This window comes from Xiphias gladius, chromosome 21, assembly GCF_016859285.1.
Source record: "Xiphias gladius isolate SHS-SW01 ecotype Sanya breed wild chromosome 21, ASM1685928v1, whole genome shotgun sequence".
Lineage (NCBI taxonomy): Eukaryota > Metazoa > Chordata > Actinopteri > Istiophoriformes > Xiphiidae > Xiphias > Xiphias gladius.
In genome coordinates, this window is record NC_053420.1 from 30,242,345 (window position 1) to 30,259,544 (window position 17,200).

General features: G+C 40.5%; 1 protein-coding gene across 1 annotated transcript in view; it reads right to left on the reverse strand.

The window, feature by feature from the left end:
* Nucleotides 1-4,249: 4,249 nt before the first annotated feature.
* si:dkey-156n14.3 (zinc finger protein ZXDC) overlaps nt 4,250-17,200 on the reverse strand; it is an 18,729-nt gene continuing 5,778 nt past the window's right edge. Inside the window, exons 4-10 of the mRNA XM_040159407.1 lie at nt 17,013-17,143; nt 16,605-16,775; nt 6,766-7,550; nt 6,024-6,111; nt 5,728-5,900; nt 5,416-5,517; nt 4,250-4,989 (exon numbers count right to left, since the gene is read on the reverse strand). Of these exons, the coding sequence (XP_040015341.1) occupies nt 4,903-4,989; nt 5,416-5,517; nt 5,728-5,900; nt 6,024-6,111; nt 6,766-7,550; nt 16,605-16,775; nt 17,013-17,143 (1,537 nt within the window). The 3' untranslated portion in view covers nt 4,250-4,902. The remainder of the gene's footprint in view (nt 4,990-5,415; nt 5,518-5,727; nt 5,901-6,023; nt 6,112-6,765; nt 7,551-16,604; nt 16,776-17,012; nt 17,144-17,200) is intronic.

A 17,200-nucleotide genomic window follows, 5' to 3' on the forward strand; every position in this document is an offset into this window, starting at 1 on the left:
TTGAAGAAATTTAATTAATAGTATGAAGTGTATTTTGTTATTATTAGTGTATGAAATCTTGAGTTATGACCAAAAAAAATGCGTTCTGAGGTCACAGTGACCTTGATCCTAGGCCACCAAATCTAATTAGTTCACCCTTGAGTTGAAGTGAATGTTTGTGCCAAATTTGAAGAAATTCCTTCAAGGCGTTCCTGAGATAATGCGTACACAAGAATGGGAAGGACAGACAGACCGACAACCCGAAAACATAATGGCTCCAGCCACGACACACGCCAGCGCGAAGGCATAATAAAACTATCATTCAGTTGTAGTCAAAAGCTCTGCAATGGTGGAAAGAAACTAAATACACTTGACTACTGCACAATGTTAAGGTACTTGTACTTTGAGTATTTTCACTTTACGCTACTTTATACTGCTACTTCACTGCATTTCAGACGCTAGTATTATACTTTTTACTTCACTACATCTGACAGCTAGTTACTAGTTAATTTTCCGATTGCAGATTTTACATGAAAAAAAGATACAATCGCCTCATAAAATAAAACACATTGTTACAAATTACACTACTGGTTCCCAACCTGTTTAGCTTGTGACTCTTGTGAAACTGTCTGATTGGGGCTCATTGTTATGTTTCAGATGTCTATAAGTTGTTAACAGTACCACCAGAGACATCTTTCCTCTAAACTTCTGACATGGTTTTATTTAAGTAACTGTTTGAGGTTCAGAGGTAAATTAATTTTTTTCCAAAAAGCAAAAGTCCAGAAATTAATACAAATTTATTTAGCAGAAGTTTGAGTTTTTTCTTCTTTCCTCTCCCATTCATCATCTACCAACCATACAGATTTATCTAGTGGCCCTGTGGAGGGATCCAACCCCTGGGTTGGGAAGCACTGGACTAAACTACCAAACTGTGTATAAAGTACACAGTAATGGTAAAGATAATGCTAGTTCAAACGAACTCCACCTCGAGCAGCTAAACAGTAAAATGCTGCTTATACATTGATGCATTGGTTTGTCATATATAATATGTGAATACATTTTGCTGATAATACTTCTTTAATTCTACTTAAGAAAATTTGAATGCATGACTTTTACTTGCAGTATGTTTAATTTGTTTTATTGATACTTTTACCTAAGGATCTGAATACTTCTACCACTGAGGCTCTGTGTGTGCAAATGTTATTTTCTCATCTTTGATACTGATACCTTCATTTTCAATCCTGATGATACAATTACTTGCAGTCTTTAATCAGCTGTACACATTGGACTAAGCTGTTATAAACTAGACCCACTAGACAAATTCTGACAGTTGTTAAGGTTTGTTCAAATTGTTTTCCAACACTGCTTAATATTTCACTCACCAAGCACTTTATTAGGAACACCTGTACACCTACTTACTCGTGCAGTTATCAAATTAGCCAATCATTTGGCAGCAGTGCAATGTATAATATCATGCAGATATAGGTCAGGAGCTTCAGTTAATCCTCACATCAAGCATCAGAAGGGGGGGAAATCTCAGTGACTTTGACTGCGGCATGAATGTTGGTGCCAGGAGGACTGGATTGAGTATTTTTGAAATTGTTGATCTCCTGGGGTTTTCACACACAAGTCTCTACAGTTTACTCAGAATGGAGTAAAAAATACAAAAAACATCCAGTGAGCAGCAGATTTGCAGACAGAAATGCCTTGTTGATGGGAAGGAATGGCCAGCTTGGTTTGAGCTGACAGAAAGAGTATGGTAACTCAGATAGTCACTATTTACAACTGTGATGAGGAAAAAAAGCATCTCAGAATGCAGAACTCATTGAAACTTGAGACAGATGGGCTACAATAGCAGAAGACCATCTCACGTTCCACACCCCTGTCAGCTAAGAACTGAAATCTGAGGCTGCAGTGGGCATAGGCTCATCAAAACAGGTCTAATGAATCTCAATTTCAGTTTAGGCATACAGATTGTAGCATCAGAATTTGGAGTCAACCGCGTGAATCCATGGACCCAACCTACCTTGTGTCAACAGTTCAGCCTGGTGGTGGTGGTGTAGTGGTGTGGGGAATGTTTTCTTTGCACACTTTGAGCCCTTTAATACCAATCATTGTTTGAATGCCACAGCCTGTTAGAGTACTGTTGCTGACAATGTGCATCCAATTATGGCCATAATTTACCTATCTTCTAATGGCTTCTTCCAGCATGATCATGCACCATGTCACAAAGCAAAAATAATTTCAAACTAGTTTCATGACCATGACAATAAATTCAATGCACTTCAGTGGCCTCCACAGTCACCAGATCTGAATCCAATAGAACAGCTTTAGGATGTGGTAGACCGGGGAGTCGCAGCATGAATGTGCATCACTGACCAGAATCTCAAAAGAATGTTTCCAACATCTTGTGGAATCCATGCCATGAAAACCAGAAGCTGTTTTGAAAGCAAAGGGAGGCCCCTACCCAGTATTTGTATGGTGCTCCTCAAAGTGCTCGGTGAGTGTATATTGACATGCTTTCTTTCATGACTCATATGATCCTCAGGTACAGTGGCTTCAGAAAGAATTCAGACCCCTTCACTTTTTGCACATTTTATTGTATTGTAGATTTAATTTTAATTATACAATTGCCATTTTTGCCCACCAGTCTTCAGTCAATAACCCACTATGACAATATGAAAACATGGTTTTAGGAATTTTGCAGATTTATTAAAAATCAAAAACTGAAATCTCTCATTTACAAAAGTATTGAGGCCTTTTGCTGTGGCACTCCAAATTGTTGTCAGATGCATCCTGCTTGCTTTAATTATCCTTGAGATGTGCCTAGGACTTGGAGTCCACCTGTTGCCACCAGACTTGATTGGACATAGTTTAGAAAAGTATACGCCTGTGTATATAAGGTTACAATTCACACTGCATGTCAGGTCAAAAACCAAGCACTGTTTAGTTCAAAGTAGACCTCTGCGATAACAATGCGATGAGGCATAAAACAGGGCACCATTTCTAAAGCTTTGAGTGTTCCCAGGAGCACAATGGCCTCAATAATTGTGAAATGGAAGAAGTTTAAAGAGTTGGTTGTCTAGCCAAATTGAGTAACTGGGCAAGAAGGGTCTTGTACAGGAGGGTGACCTTTAACCCAACTGTGACTGCCAGAGCTACAGAGGTCCTCTGCACAGCTGGGAGAACCTGCCAGGAGGGCGACCATCTCAGCAATACCCCATCAATCAGGCCTTTATGGTAGAATGGCTAAACTGAAGCGCCTTTGAGTAAAATGCATATAACAGCTCCTTTGGAGTTTGCCGAACAGCATTTAAATTACTCAGACATCATGAGGAAAAAGATTCTCTTGTCTGATGAGACAAAAATGTAACCCTTTGGGCAGAACTCCAAACACTATGTCCAGCGTACACCAGGCAACGCTCATCACCTGGCTAATGCAATCCTACGGTGAAGCATGGTGTCAGCAGCATCATGCTATGGGAATGCTTATCAGTGGCAGGGACAGGGAGACTGGTCGGAATTGAGGGAACGATGACTGCAGCTAAATATAGCCAGGTCCATGTTAAAAAATTGCTCCAGGGCGCACGACATGAGGTTCGGACAGCTCACTTTTCATCACAAAAGTAACCCAAAGCATATAACCAAGACAACACTGGAGTGGCTTCGGGACAAATCTGACTTCGCTTGAATTTTCCAACCAAAGCCAGGACTTAAAAGCCTATAAACATCTGTGGAAAGGCTTGGGGATGACAGTTCACAGACACTTCCCATCAAGTTTGAGAGGATCTGCCAGGACGAATGAGGTAAACTTCTCAAATGCAGAAATGTAAAGTGTGTCTACACTTACCCAAGAAGACTCAAAGATGTAATTGCTGCCAAAGGGGCTTCTACAAAATACTGAATTAAGGGTCTGAATACTTCTATAAATGAGAGATTTCTTACCTGTAAAATGTTGATAGGCAGCTCAACAGTTAGCTGAGAGTGGGGGCTAGAGGGTTGGAAGCTAAGATGGAAGGCCAGAAAAGAGTTCGATTTTTTTTAAATGTTCAAAAATGTTCACAAAAAAAGTGCTCTCACTTTCTCATTATGGACTACTGAGTGTAGACTGATGAGCAAAAGTGACAACTGTATCCATTTAAAATGAACTCTGCAAGGGTGTGAAAAGTGAAGTGGTCTGAATATTTTCTAAAGCCACTGTATCTTAGTCAAAATCAAAACACTGCATACCATAATTAAAGTGAAATGAGGGCCTCTCCACAAACTGTTCTGATTGTGCTTTAATTCTTTAATTCATCTCTGTGTTTGGCTCTGCCATTCTGTAAACCCACAGCTAAATAATAAATAAACAGATGAAATTATTACAAGGTAGTAAATCATTGCATACTCTATTATAAACAGATGAACAGGCATGTTTTTAACATGAACTTGCTACTGCCATAGAAAAATAAATCTAACAAAACTTAACAAATCAAAATGGCAAAAAATAAAGCAGATAACCTGCCAGTGGAGGTGTGCACAGTGTTAGGTGTCTGTAAGGCAACTGGAGCGTAGACAGCACACTGAGTGTGCATGAGTGGCAATGTGGCACCATGGAATAGACACCGCTACTGTTAAAACCCACAGGACGCAGAGGAATATGGAGCCTTATATGTCTCTTTGACATGAGAGTGCTCTCAAGTTTGATTTTGGTACAAACTGGACTTCAGAAATAAACATATAATAATCTTTTGAACAAGAATCCTCATATCCTCTCCTCAAGGTGCAATATCTGTGAAATCATGTCCACCACCTCCCTAAATCATATTGACCACATCCAGAAAGGCTTTCCAAGTCTTCCAAGTTTGATGTAAACTGGACATTGATGAGATGTCAGAGAGATCGATCACTGCATCAGACCTCTGTCATGCAGTTCTGTGGTAGTCATTCCAAGTCTTGAAGATTGATAGTGCTTCCTGTGAACTGGGAGTTGTCAGATCCATTGTCATCTTCAGCCATCACTGTAGGTTCCTATGAACAGAGTCACAGAGCTCAGTCGTTTTACATCATAACTGAAAAGAATATTGCAGGAGTCATTATTTCCCCACTCTGCATTCATGCCATGTATAAAACTTCACCTGTGCTTACACATGGTATTAACTACAAATATACTGTTCACATCAGCTGTTTTTCAATCAGAGCTTAGCAATGGAATCTGATTTTTTTTTTTATTGTTTTTTCTGTTCTTTTCTTATCTACATTTATCACTTTGTTCATTTTTTTTTTCATCACAAATCTTACAATGCCATGATTTTCATGTGTGGTAATGTTTGACCTGTTGTATAATACTTTACTGTATCGCTAAGTTTACTTGTATGACTCTGCCTCTCATTACAGCTGCTGACAGTGTTGATATAAATTAAAGGCATCAGAAATTGTATATGAAAACTATCTCACCTGTAAAATGTTGACCGGCAAGTCAACAGTGAGCTGAGAGTGGGAGCTGGAGGGCTGAGAGCTGAGCTGGAAGGCCAGATCGCCATCACTGGCTGGGTCGTCCTGCATGTACACACACTTTGATCAGCATGTCTCTTAACAACAGTGTTGTTTTATGTGACTATTCAATGCAGCCGGTGCTGTCCCATTCAGAAAACTACTTCTTTCAACACATGTCAAACAATTATTTTAATGTCAGGTGTCTACATCGAACCTACACACAGACTATTTGGGTAACAAACTGTATCGTAATCAGATGTCCTAGGATCTCACCTGCAGCAGCTGAATCTGGACATACTGGGCCCCAGTGATGGGGTCGCGCAGAGTCAGGCCCCCATTGGCTGTTGCAGCTCCTTCACCATAACGAGCACCAGAAGGAGCCAGCAGTGCTGGAGCAATGGCTGCCTTTGCTACTTTAGTTTTTCTCTGGCTCGATCCTGAACTCCCTGGATTGGGCAAAGACAACATCATCATCAATCACTGTTGTATAGTCACTTTATTCTTTAGTCTCTGTCTAGTCTAAATGAGGAGCATTAAATAAAAGCCAGACATTGGTCACTGTGTGTTACCATATGAGGCTGATGGGCCTCTTTGCTTCTTTTTCTTCTTGGCCAGCTGGATGGCTCTGTAGTCAGTCCTGGCCGAGCCTCCACTCTCCTGACACAAAATGGGTACACATTAGGGCTGCAACCACTTATTTTCATTATCACTTAATCTGCTAATTATTTTCCAAATTACTAATGAACTGGTTGGTCCATAAAAATGTAAAAAAATAAAATAGGAATCTGGATCAGAATTATGCATAGCCCAAGGTATGTCTTCAAATGTCTTCTTTTGTCCAACCAAAAGTTAAAAAACCAAAAGATATTCATTGCACTATCATAGAAGGCTTAGAAAACCAGCATATGTTAACATTTGAGAGGCTGGAAGCAGTACATTTGTAGCATTTTTGCTTAAAAAGTGACGGCTAGTGGATTAACAAAATATTTACAGAATTATTTTCTGTCTATCCGAGAAAATTGATAATCATGGAATGGTTACAGCTCTAGTATACATAAGGCTACAGTTCACTTTATCAAAACCACCAACATTATATTGACTTTCGGGTGCTAATACTAACCACAGTGCAGCTAATAATAGCAGACTTTTGTGCCTTTCACAAAAAAATCCCACCCCTTCATACCAAAGAATACAAAAGCAAATGTTCTACATTTCCTGCATAACTGTACACTTTGCAAGGGTTATAAATAGTTAAATATCCAATTAAAGAAAGCCAATATATCCAACTAAAGGCACTGTGTGGCTACTCACTAGGAAGCTGCTTGGTGACACAGCATTGAGTTCTGGATCTTTCTGAGGGCTGAAGCTGCTGCTGTGAGTGGGGAAAACAAACTGGGTGAGAATTTTTCCTCCTTCCGGAGGCCCCAGCACCTCCACACAGCCCAGCAGAGGCCCTGCTCCCCCCTGCCCACCAATCTCTACTACTGTAGAGGTTGAAGCCAGCAGTTCAGCCACAGGAGCCACAGCCAGGGTGGCTGTGGCCTCCACGGTCAGGGCACTGGAGGAGCTGAGTGGGTGCTGTAGAGTGGGGTCCACAGATGCACCAGTACCCTGCATGGTGAGAGCTGTAAGGGTTCCCAGGGCCTCTGGGGTAACCGTCGGCACATCATCCAGGTTTAGGGTACCCTGTGGGGGCAGGACGTCACCCACTGTTCCCTCCAGACCATGGTGGGGGCCCATCTCAGCACTGGCTGCTAGGATAAGAGGGTCCACAGTCTTGGTCAATGTGGTGTTAGTGCTGGTACCGAGTGCAGTCCCAACTGAGGAGGGATCAATGGTAAGGATGCCTGAGTTGACCAGGGAAAGGTCCATGGTGAAGGTGCCATTAGAGCTGCTACTGCTGACAGGAATTCCCACTCCGATACCAGCGGTAGGCACAGTGCCTCCAGGCACAGCAGAGAAAAGAGAGCTGAGGTCTAAGTTGGTCAGCTGGTCGCCTCCGGCAATACCAGGCCCAGCAACCGCTGATGAGTTGGAGCTGATGAGCTCGCTACTGGGAGTCAAGGTGGGTGTGTTCTCCATTTGATTCAAAACATCTGTGATGGAAAAGAGGTAAAGGTTATAGGATAGTAAACATTTTCCTCACAGCATCTAGTGGAATAAATTATTTAAGTTTAGTAAAACCTACAAGTCTCGGGCCAGTAGGTTATCAGACCAACTGTAGGTGACTGAAAACAAACCCAGACTGTTTTTTTCCCTGCCGATACTAAGAAACAATCCCCGTTAATCAGGACAAGTAACTCTGGTCCTCAATTTAAAGCAATCTGTTTGAGAACCTTTTTCCATCTGCCAATCAAGTATGCTGTGAAATCTAACAACCCTGCATCTCCGTTTTCCCATATGCCTGCTGCTACTGCTTTATTCTAGCCGGTGCGTGTGCATGTCTGTCCACCTGGTCTGTGAACCAGATGTGACCCCAGCTCTTTCCCCTGCTGCGATATCATTATGAGTGAAAAGGGGGGAGGGGGAGAGAGACAGAGACAGAGACAGAGACAGAGAGCGAGTCTGAGAAAAAAAGTCTGAGACCACATTCTCATTCAAGTCAATGGGAAAGATTTTTGGACCCCACTGTAAATACCCTTCACACTTTAACAAACACATAAACCAAACAAAAATGGTGAGATATTCTCCTGTTTGGAAAATAGCTGTGCTTTTAAAATTTGTGACAAACCCAGAGGTGTTCATTAAGGTTGCAATTTAAGTCCATTATTATTTAATTTGTATATAAATGAACTTGCTGTTCAGTTGGATCGATGTGCTGCTCCTGGCCTCTCCGTCCTAGTTAGAGAGGTGAAGTCTTTGTTTTATGCAGATGACCTTGTTCTACTACATACTATATCCTACTGAACAAGGACTACGACGACAGCTGACAGAAAACTAATATTATTTTTCAAAAATGCCCCAGATGTCAGGAAAACAAATACCAGTTCACCATAAAGAATCAAATCATTTAACACAGTATTAGCTATACCGACCTTGGTATAACCATAACAGCATTAGAAAGTTTCAATATGGCAGTAAATGCACTTAAGGAAAAAGCTCCAAGAGAACTGAATGCAATTAAGAGAAAATTTTACAACTTCCAAATTCCAATTAAATTCTGTATTAAAATATTTGATAGTGTTATCCTGCCCATTGCACATCCATATGGTAGTGAAATATGGGGTCCACTCAGTCATCATAGCTAGCTCAACACTCAACAGAATTTCTAGATGTAAAATTCTGCAGATGCATTTAACACGCACAAAGGAAAATACCAACAAATGCCTGTCGATCAGAATTAGGCTGATACCCACTTATAATAAGCACCTTAAAGCAGCCTCTTAGACACCCTCTATTCCAAAGCCCTCCAACCCGAGAGCTGGGCCCAGAAAGAGAGTCCTCTATGTCAGGTGATGCTGAGACTAACTCCCCCCTCTCAAACAAACACTAACCAGTCTCAGAACGCTTTCCAAACACCAATCAGAGTAAACCACATTATACCACAATGTAAAGAAACTTATTTGAAACACTAGAAAAGAAAAAACTAAAAGCTGAAGTAGATGAGAATGTTATCAGAGATTATGAAATAGCTCTCAACTGTCAGAGACAGAAAGCAGAGGCAGATCCTCACCAAGTATAGGCTCAGTGACCACAAACTGGCAATTGAACAAGGAAGACCCATAAATAATGGCAAATTAAAAAAAACGTGGTCACTGTTCAACCTTTGAGGTTGAGACAAAGATGCATTTCCTCCCAAAATGTAAAATTTCAATGAAATACTGAACATTTAATTAAAACCAATTCAATTCTGTAATTCCAAATTTCAATAAACTAAATGAAATTTTGAGATTCAAAATATTAGAGATATGCCCTTCAAAACAGAAGGGGCATATCTTGCTGCCCAATATATATCAACTTGCCACAACCTGAGGGACAGTGAATGACCTAGACACATGGACACACACAAACATATAATATACTGTAAATATATGATTTATACATATATATATACACTTTATGTATATTGATTTTGGTGTTGTTTTATTGTTCTTTTTTTCTGTCACTTTAGCAAATAATTGAATTGCTTTTAGATCAAGTGGCAAGTTTTATATGAAATTATACTTAGAGTTTGGGAAGAAAGTGGACAAGTTTCAAGTCGTTCTGAGAAACCAGTAAAATAGTATCAGTAAAGACCCTGTCACTTTCTGCAGGGATTTCTGCCTCTAGAGCTGCAGAGTCTGGATCGGTGACTCCAAACTACCTACTGCCCCCATGGTCCTGCTCAACACCCACTGCTTCAATTATTATTATCATTATTATTATTATATTTAGCCTGATTATTATTATTATTATTATTATTATCATCATCATTATTATTATTAGCCCCATTATTATAATTTCTCATTTTATCTTTATTTTTGTATTGTTCCATGTTCTCTTTCCCCCCTCCTACCCCCCCCTCCCCACAGAAGCAAGCTGCTCAGAGAATACCCTGAGACACTCAGAGCAGACTTTAAAGGCAAGGTGACAGAGCAGTAATAATAGACCTGCTGTTCTTTAAATGACCTTAAAATTATTGGAAACAAATCCATCCGACAGCTGTATACAGATACTGTGCCAAAATTCAACATCAATATCTACAACACAGTCACAGTGATGGTTAAAGGGTCTCAGACCAAACTGTTAGAGTTTGAAAGAGACTTCAGCAGACTGAGACTGTTTGGAAAAAGGCCTCAGCAGCCAGATAGCTCTGTGCCTTTAGCAACAGCACCTACCACTTAGACCCAAACAGCCGGCCTTCGGCAATCAAAGTTATAGTTCAACGGGATTCGACCGCCCAGCCTTCAGTTTCCAGCACTACTGCTCCAACCTCCCATTTCTACACAGCCTCCAGCATGCATCCACCAGCCTGCTTCAACAGCCCTTGCACACCCAGGTCACCAGTGTCAGTACAGCGCATTCAGGAGTGTCTCTCCCTCCTAGAAGTGGAGATAATAGAATTCAAAGAGAACAAACTGTCAGAGTCTGACACAATCCAGCAGCTGAAAGATGAAATTAAACTATTGAAAGAAGAAACCAATACTGCTGTTGGATAGTTACTAGAGAAAAAATATGAATGAGCTTCATAGAAGATCTGAAACTCTCAGACATGAACTGTCAGATGAGAAAGGAGACAGAGCAGAGAGACAACTTCTTGTCAATCTGGAGGAGAAGCTGCTTAGGATGGATGCAACAAAGCAGGTCTCTCAAGGTCAGACTAGAGAGACAGACTCACAAACTGGTCCCTGCAGCCAGGCAGCACCACAGGCCAGCCCTCCAAAGACTGGTCCCAGCAGCCAGGAAGCACCACAGGCTAGTCTCCCCAATCCTCCACAGACTGGCTCATTCAGCCAGGGAACACCACGGGCCAGCCCTCCAAAGACTGTCCCCAGCAGCCAGGAAGCACCACAGGCCAGTCTCCCAAATCCTCCACAGACTGGCCCATTCAGCCAGGGAACACCACGGGCCAGCCCCCCACAGACTGGCTTCAGCAGCCAGGTAGCACCACAGGCCAGCCGCCCTACTACAGTAGAGCCATTCACAGAGGAACAAGGACCAGTCCGTCACCAGCAACCTGGAACTGCAATCCTCACTGATTCCCAATGGCAAATCCCTGGAGAACAGAAAACTGTTTCCTCGTCAAAGAGTGGGGAAGTTCTGCTGTCCCCACACTGACAAAGCTCCCCATCTCCTCTGTCATGACTACTTGGATGACCCTAAAAACACCATTATCCACATTGCAACAAATTACCTTTGCCACAAGAGAGAGCATGGCAAAGGGCACCATAAAAGGTGGCTCAGACAGCACAAAGATTTTCATAGGGCTAACATTACAATCTCCACACTGCTGCCAAGGACTGACTTCCCCTGGGACTTGATCCACAATATAAACAGGGTAATCACCTCAGAGTGTGCAGCACTAAACAAGGTCAACATCACCCATCACCCCACTATGACACAAGAGCACCTGTATGACCACATCCACTTGGACTGGGACCACATCTGGATGTGACTGGAGAAGCACCACAGCCGACAGAGAGCCTCCAGGTTTGGGTAAATCCAAAGTTTTGAAAACGGTGGGGGGTATCCGAACAATAATCTACAATCTGGAACCCCTGTCTTAATCCTTAATAATAAGGAAGTTAAATTCCTGCTCTATGCTGATGACCTAGTGTTGTTTTCACCCACACAAAAAGGAATACAACAGCACCTGAACCTCCTGGAGCAGTATACCAGGACTGGGCCCTGACAATCAACTTTAACAAATATAAAATTATGATCTTCCAAACAAAGCCCAGATTTCAGAACAACAAATATCAACTCAAATTAGGAAACACACATTTAGATCACCCCCTATTTTATGATTAGTGGGGCTAAAAATCAGTGCCTCAGGTAACTTTGTTCCGGTAGTGAATGCACTGAAACAAAATGCATGTAGAGCATTTAATGCAATTAAAAGAAAATATCAATTAGAATTTGGACTAAAATATTTGACAGTTAAACTAAGTTATCGCCCTTTATGGTAGTGAAGTTCGGGGTCCACTCAGTCATCAGGAATACACTAGATGGGACAAGCATTCCATTGAGGCCCGGCATGCAGAATTCTATAGGTCCATATTAAACATCCAATGAAAAACACCAAACAATGCATGCAGGGCAGAATCGGGTCATTACTAACAATTACTAATGATCTGAGGTCGACAAACGCATCGGCATGTCAGTCTCAATGTTTCTATACATATCTTTACGATAATATAGCCTAGAAATATGGTTTAAATGTTGCTGGAATATGTAGACACTCCACTTTCCAGCCCTTATTCTCGCAAGATTGTACGTGACTTACAGCTGGAACAGGGAGGCAAAGAAGAGAGAAACACGGCAGTCTTCACTCAGTCGGCACGGGAAAGGCTTGAAGAATGGAGAGAAAACTTATGGCTGTTGAAGTTTTTGCAGCAGTTTTACAAAGCAGCGATGAGATTGTTGGAGTTTCAAAGCCTGTTAGGTTTGATTTCTAATGTGAAGAGGAATACCTAAATAATAGGGATCCATTTGAAGATTGGGAAGTGTATTTCTTTTACAAAAACTGTTTTGCAGTATCACAGTAATGGGGCGCTTTGTGCGTAAATGTGAACATATTCGCTTAGTCCTGCTTCAATAGATAACACAAACAAAACTGACAGTCGATTAGTAAAAGTTTACTCTGTGTGAAAGTTATTTAACTTGTGTACAAGTGAGCTTCACTTACAAAGAGTATATATGAATGGATATGTTTTGGCCATTGACTACTTTGTCATACTGTTCTGTGTAGATGAGACTTTGTCCTTAATAGAATTTTATTTATGTGTGTGATTTTATACTGAATGTAAAATTACTGGTAATCTCTGTTTACACTTACGAGTTGTGAAATGGGAGAGAGTATCCCCACGCCCCACATTCTTCTTAGGTGTGAATGGTATGTGGGGGGCATATGGAGGAGGAAAGGAAAAAAAGAGTGAGAACTTTCTTACAATTAACTTATTAGTAATGAATCTCCTAAAATTTTGTCTTTTACAGAAATGATTCACAGCTGCCAAGGCCCAGTGAACCACATGCATCATCTCTCCATTAGCGCCACACACAACTGTTGTAATGCTCATTTTATATTTGCACGCATCCCATGAAGCTTAACATGTAGTATGAAGACAAACCTTCTACTCAAAAAACAATATTACAAAATTTAATTATAAACATTTATTATACATATATCTACTATTTTATTCATATATTCCACTACTACTGTGAACCTAAGACCTTGGTAAACCAAGCACCAAAACAATTCATCAGCATGAGTAAAGGTATGTTTTCACAAAAGATTTGAAAAATTTCCAAAATTGGACTTCAGTATTTCAGCTTTAGGGTTAAATTATCTCTTTAAACGGTGCTCTAGGAAAACAACACCCTTTGTCCTAGTATGCCTCATTTTAGATAGATAATTTTTCTGCAAATTTTTATACAATACACTTGCGTATGTTACATGCAATTACCTTTGTAAATTGAATTTAAGAAGATATGTTAAAATATAAATAAAAATCCAGGAAATACACTTAGACCTCAGAGGATTAATATAATTAAAAAAATTTGGTAACATCTAAAAAAATGATCTGAGCCCACAAGACACACTGCAATTTCAGGTACTACAAACCCAGGAGCTGAACCCTCAAAAAAGTCCCTTCTGTCGGCTGAGAGACTAACTCATCAAATAAAACCCAACACTGGTCAACCTCAGGCCAGCACTGCTTCTCAACCACTAATCAAAATATACCTATCTGGGATATTGGACAAATCAAACCAAAGCAGACTTAATCGCTACAGTTAGGTCCATAAGTATTTGGACAATGATACAGGTTTCATAATTTAGCCTTCCATTTCTTTGCCTTGAGAAGAATTACCCATCTACACTGTGAAGCACTTTCCTATCAGTTTTGCAGCATTTTGGCTGAATCTGGGCAGATAGTATAGCCCTATACACACCTAAATTCATCCTGCTACTTCTATCAGCAACCACATAATTAATAAACACCAGTGACCGAGTTCCATTGGAAACCATTCATGCCCATGCCATAACACTGACCCTATTATTTGACAGATCAAGTGGTATGCCATACTCTTCTCTTCCATCATTCTGTTACACGTTGTTCTTGGTTTCATCTGTCCAAAGAATCTTGTTCCGGAAATGGGCAGACTTTTTTAGAAGTTTCTTGCAAAGTCTGATCTGGCTTTTCTGTCCTCGAGTATTAACAGTAGTTTGCACCTTGTGGTAAACCCTCTCTATTTACATTCATGAACGTGTCTATTGATTTTAGACATTGACAATGATACGCCTACCTCCTCAAGAGTGTTTTTGACCGGGCTAGATGATGTGAATGGGTTTTTCTCCTCCAAGGAAAGAATTCTGCAATCATCCACTTTAGTTGCCTTCCATGGTCTTCCAGGCCTTTTGGTTTTGCAGAGCTCAACAGTGCATTCCTTCTTTTTAAGAATGTACCAAATTGTTGATTTGGCCACTCCAAACATTTCTAATGTCTGTCTGATAGGTTTGTTTAGTTTAGTTTTGTCAGCCTAATGATGGACTCCACTTGCATTAACACCTCTTGAGACTGCAAATTGAGAGTACCCATGAACAGCTACCAAATGCAAATTCAACACTTGGAATCAACTTCACACCTTTTATCTGCTTAATTTGTCATGAAATAACGAGGGTATAGGCCACACCTGGCCATGAAACTGATCAATTGTCAATTATCCAATTACTCGAGCGTCTGAAAATGAGGGACTATTAATAAAAATACCTGTAATGCCTACATAGTTAAGGCAATTTTTTTTTAAAACCTCTTGAATTAAAGCTGAAAGTCTACACTTCAATCACATCTTATTGGATTCATTTCAAATGCATTGTGGCAGTGTACAGAGACAAAATTATGAAAATTGTGTCACCGTCCAACTACTTATGGACCTAGCTGTATCTGGCCCTAAACCATAAATATAAACTTGCAGAGTATCTCTTTACAGTCAGAGTTACAAAGCAGAGACAGATCCTGACCAAATACAGACTCACTGACCATAGTCTGACCATAGAGACAGGACAACACAAGAAGTCCTGTCTACCAACAGAGGAAAGAGTCTATGGTCACTGCAAGGCAGGTGAGGAAGAGACAAAAATGCACATCCTCTTAAAATGTGACAAATAGAATAATAGAGTGGAATACTTAAAGAAATTTGATTTGTTAATTCCAAACTTTACAGAGCTAGATGACTGAAAAGTTGCAAATTCTATTAGGAGAGGGACATGCAGCATACTTAGTAATATGTGACTGCCTGTCACAAACTGAGGGACATATAATTCAAACATCATCACTGAATGTGACAAGTAATTATCTTGACTATCATACATATGGAATACACACACAAAACAGGTGCTGTTTTTTTTTTTAACCATTATTTTGTTTTTTTTTAAACTTAATAAATTGGGTTTTTTTTGTCTCATTACTTAATTGTATTATTCTTACCCCTTTGACATTATTGTCAAAGGGGTAATCATGCCAATAAAGCACACTGAATTGAACTGAATTGCGTGTGTGTGTGTGTTAGAGTGTGAGAGAGAGAGAGAGGGAGGTCTCTCTGTGTGTAGCCCGAAGGTATGTTGAACTGCGAGGTATGCCTAGCTTAGTAATATTGCTGAATGTTGATGGGTTTCATAATTCATTATCTCGAATGCTGACAATTTTTCATTAACATTGTCACTAGTGCAAACAAAAATTCTAACATGCGCATTATAGTAGGTGCTAGGGAATTTTCTATTGGGTAACACAGATCAAGCATGGGCCTTGAGGTCTCAGGTGAAACAGCAGCAAATCTTTCTGAAAGGCACACTACCTTCTCTCCTTGAGATGTTGGACATCTGTCTGAAGTTATTTGGGGAAAAAAAGCCACTCTGATAAAAGAGAAGAAGAATTTCTGTGGTAGCCAAGGTCAAAGGAGATGGCTGTTTCTGCCTGCCTAGATGCCATAGATTGGGGTCTGTTAAAATCCATGGGCATAGCCAGATAACTGTGGCTCCAGACCAGGATGCACTGACATTATACTGAAGGCTACATGCAACGTGACCTGAACTAACAAGTAAAAACATTTCCCTGTTTACAGAATAGCAAACCAACAGACTAACTCCACTAACTCAATGGAGGCATTGAGCTCGGCCCTTTCTGGGCATTAAGTATTTGCAGCATAATCTGTAAGGGTTAAAAGACTGAGCACAGTGGACTGAGTTTCAGAAAGGAGGGGGCATCATGCAAATAAACTTCTATTGAAGCTTGGCCAAAGAGAATGGAGAAATTTCTCCATTCTCTTTGGTCAAGCTTCAATAAATATTTTAAGAATAAGACATCTTGAGCTCCTGAACACTTTCTTCACTGATGAGTTGACCAATAATCAGCTCCAAAAAAGTAAGAACCAGCCCCCCCTCCCCTGTGAAACAATTAAACCTTCAAACGTATTACTTTTAAGATTATGACCAACCAGTGATAGGTACTAACCGGGACTGAGGTGGTGGTGTTTGAGCATATGGCTCTTAAAGCTGCTACGGGAGGAGAAGTGCTTGGAGCAGTTTGTCACAGGACAGCGGGTCCTTAGAGTGCTGGAGTCCTGCTTATGCTTCTTGGAGTGGATATACAGGCTGCTGCGTGCTGAGAACTTGGCATTACAGCCTGAAGAAAAACAAGAGACAAATGTCATAAAATTATTACTCGTTAAAATGTGAAACAACAAAATAAAAGGAAACAAATGATTTATATAACTGCACTGTATTTAAAAAACCTCTCTCTTCATTGAAACTGAACAAATGGTGTAATTTGATTTTTAAAAAACAATGGAAAATATATCCACTGACTTTTTCCCAACAAAGAATGCTACTCATACATTTGGTTTCTGGTACCTGTACCTACCTTCTGCATGGCACTGGAAGGGTTTGGTGCCCAGATGGGTGATACTGTGACCCTTGAGGTGCTCTGCCCGGGTGAAAGACTTTCCACAGCCCTCCTCTGTACAAACAAAGCGACGGTCATCATCATGTTTCCTGCAAAACGCAGAGAGGAGATGAAATAATACATACATACATCAATATAAATGTAAT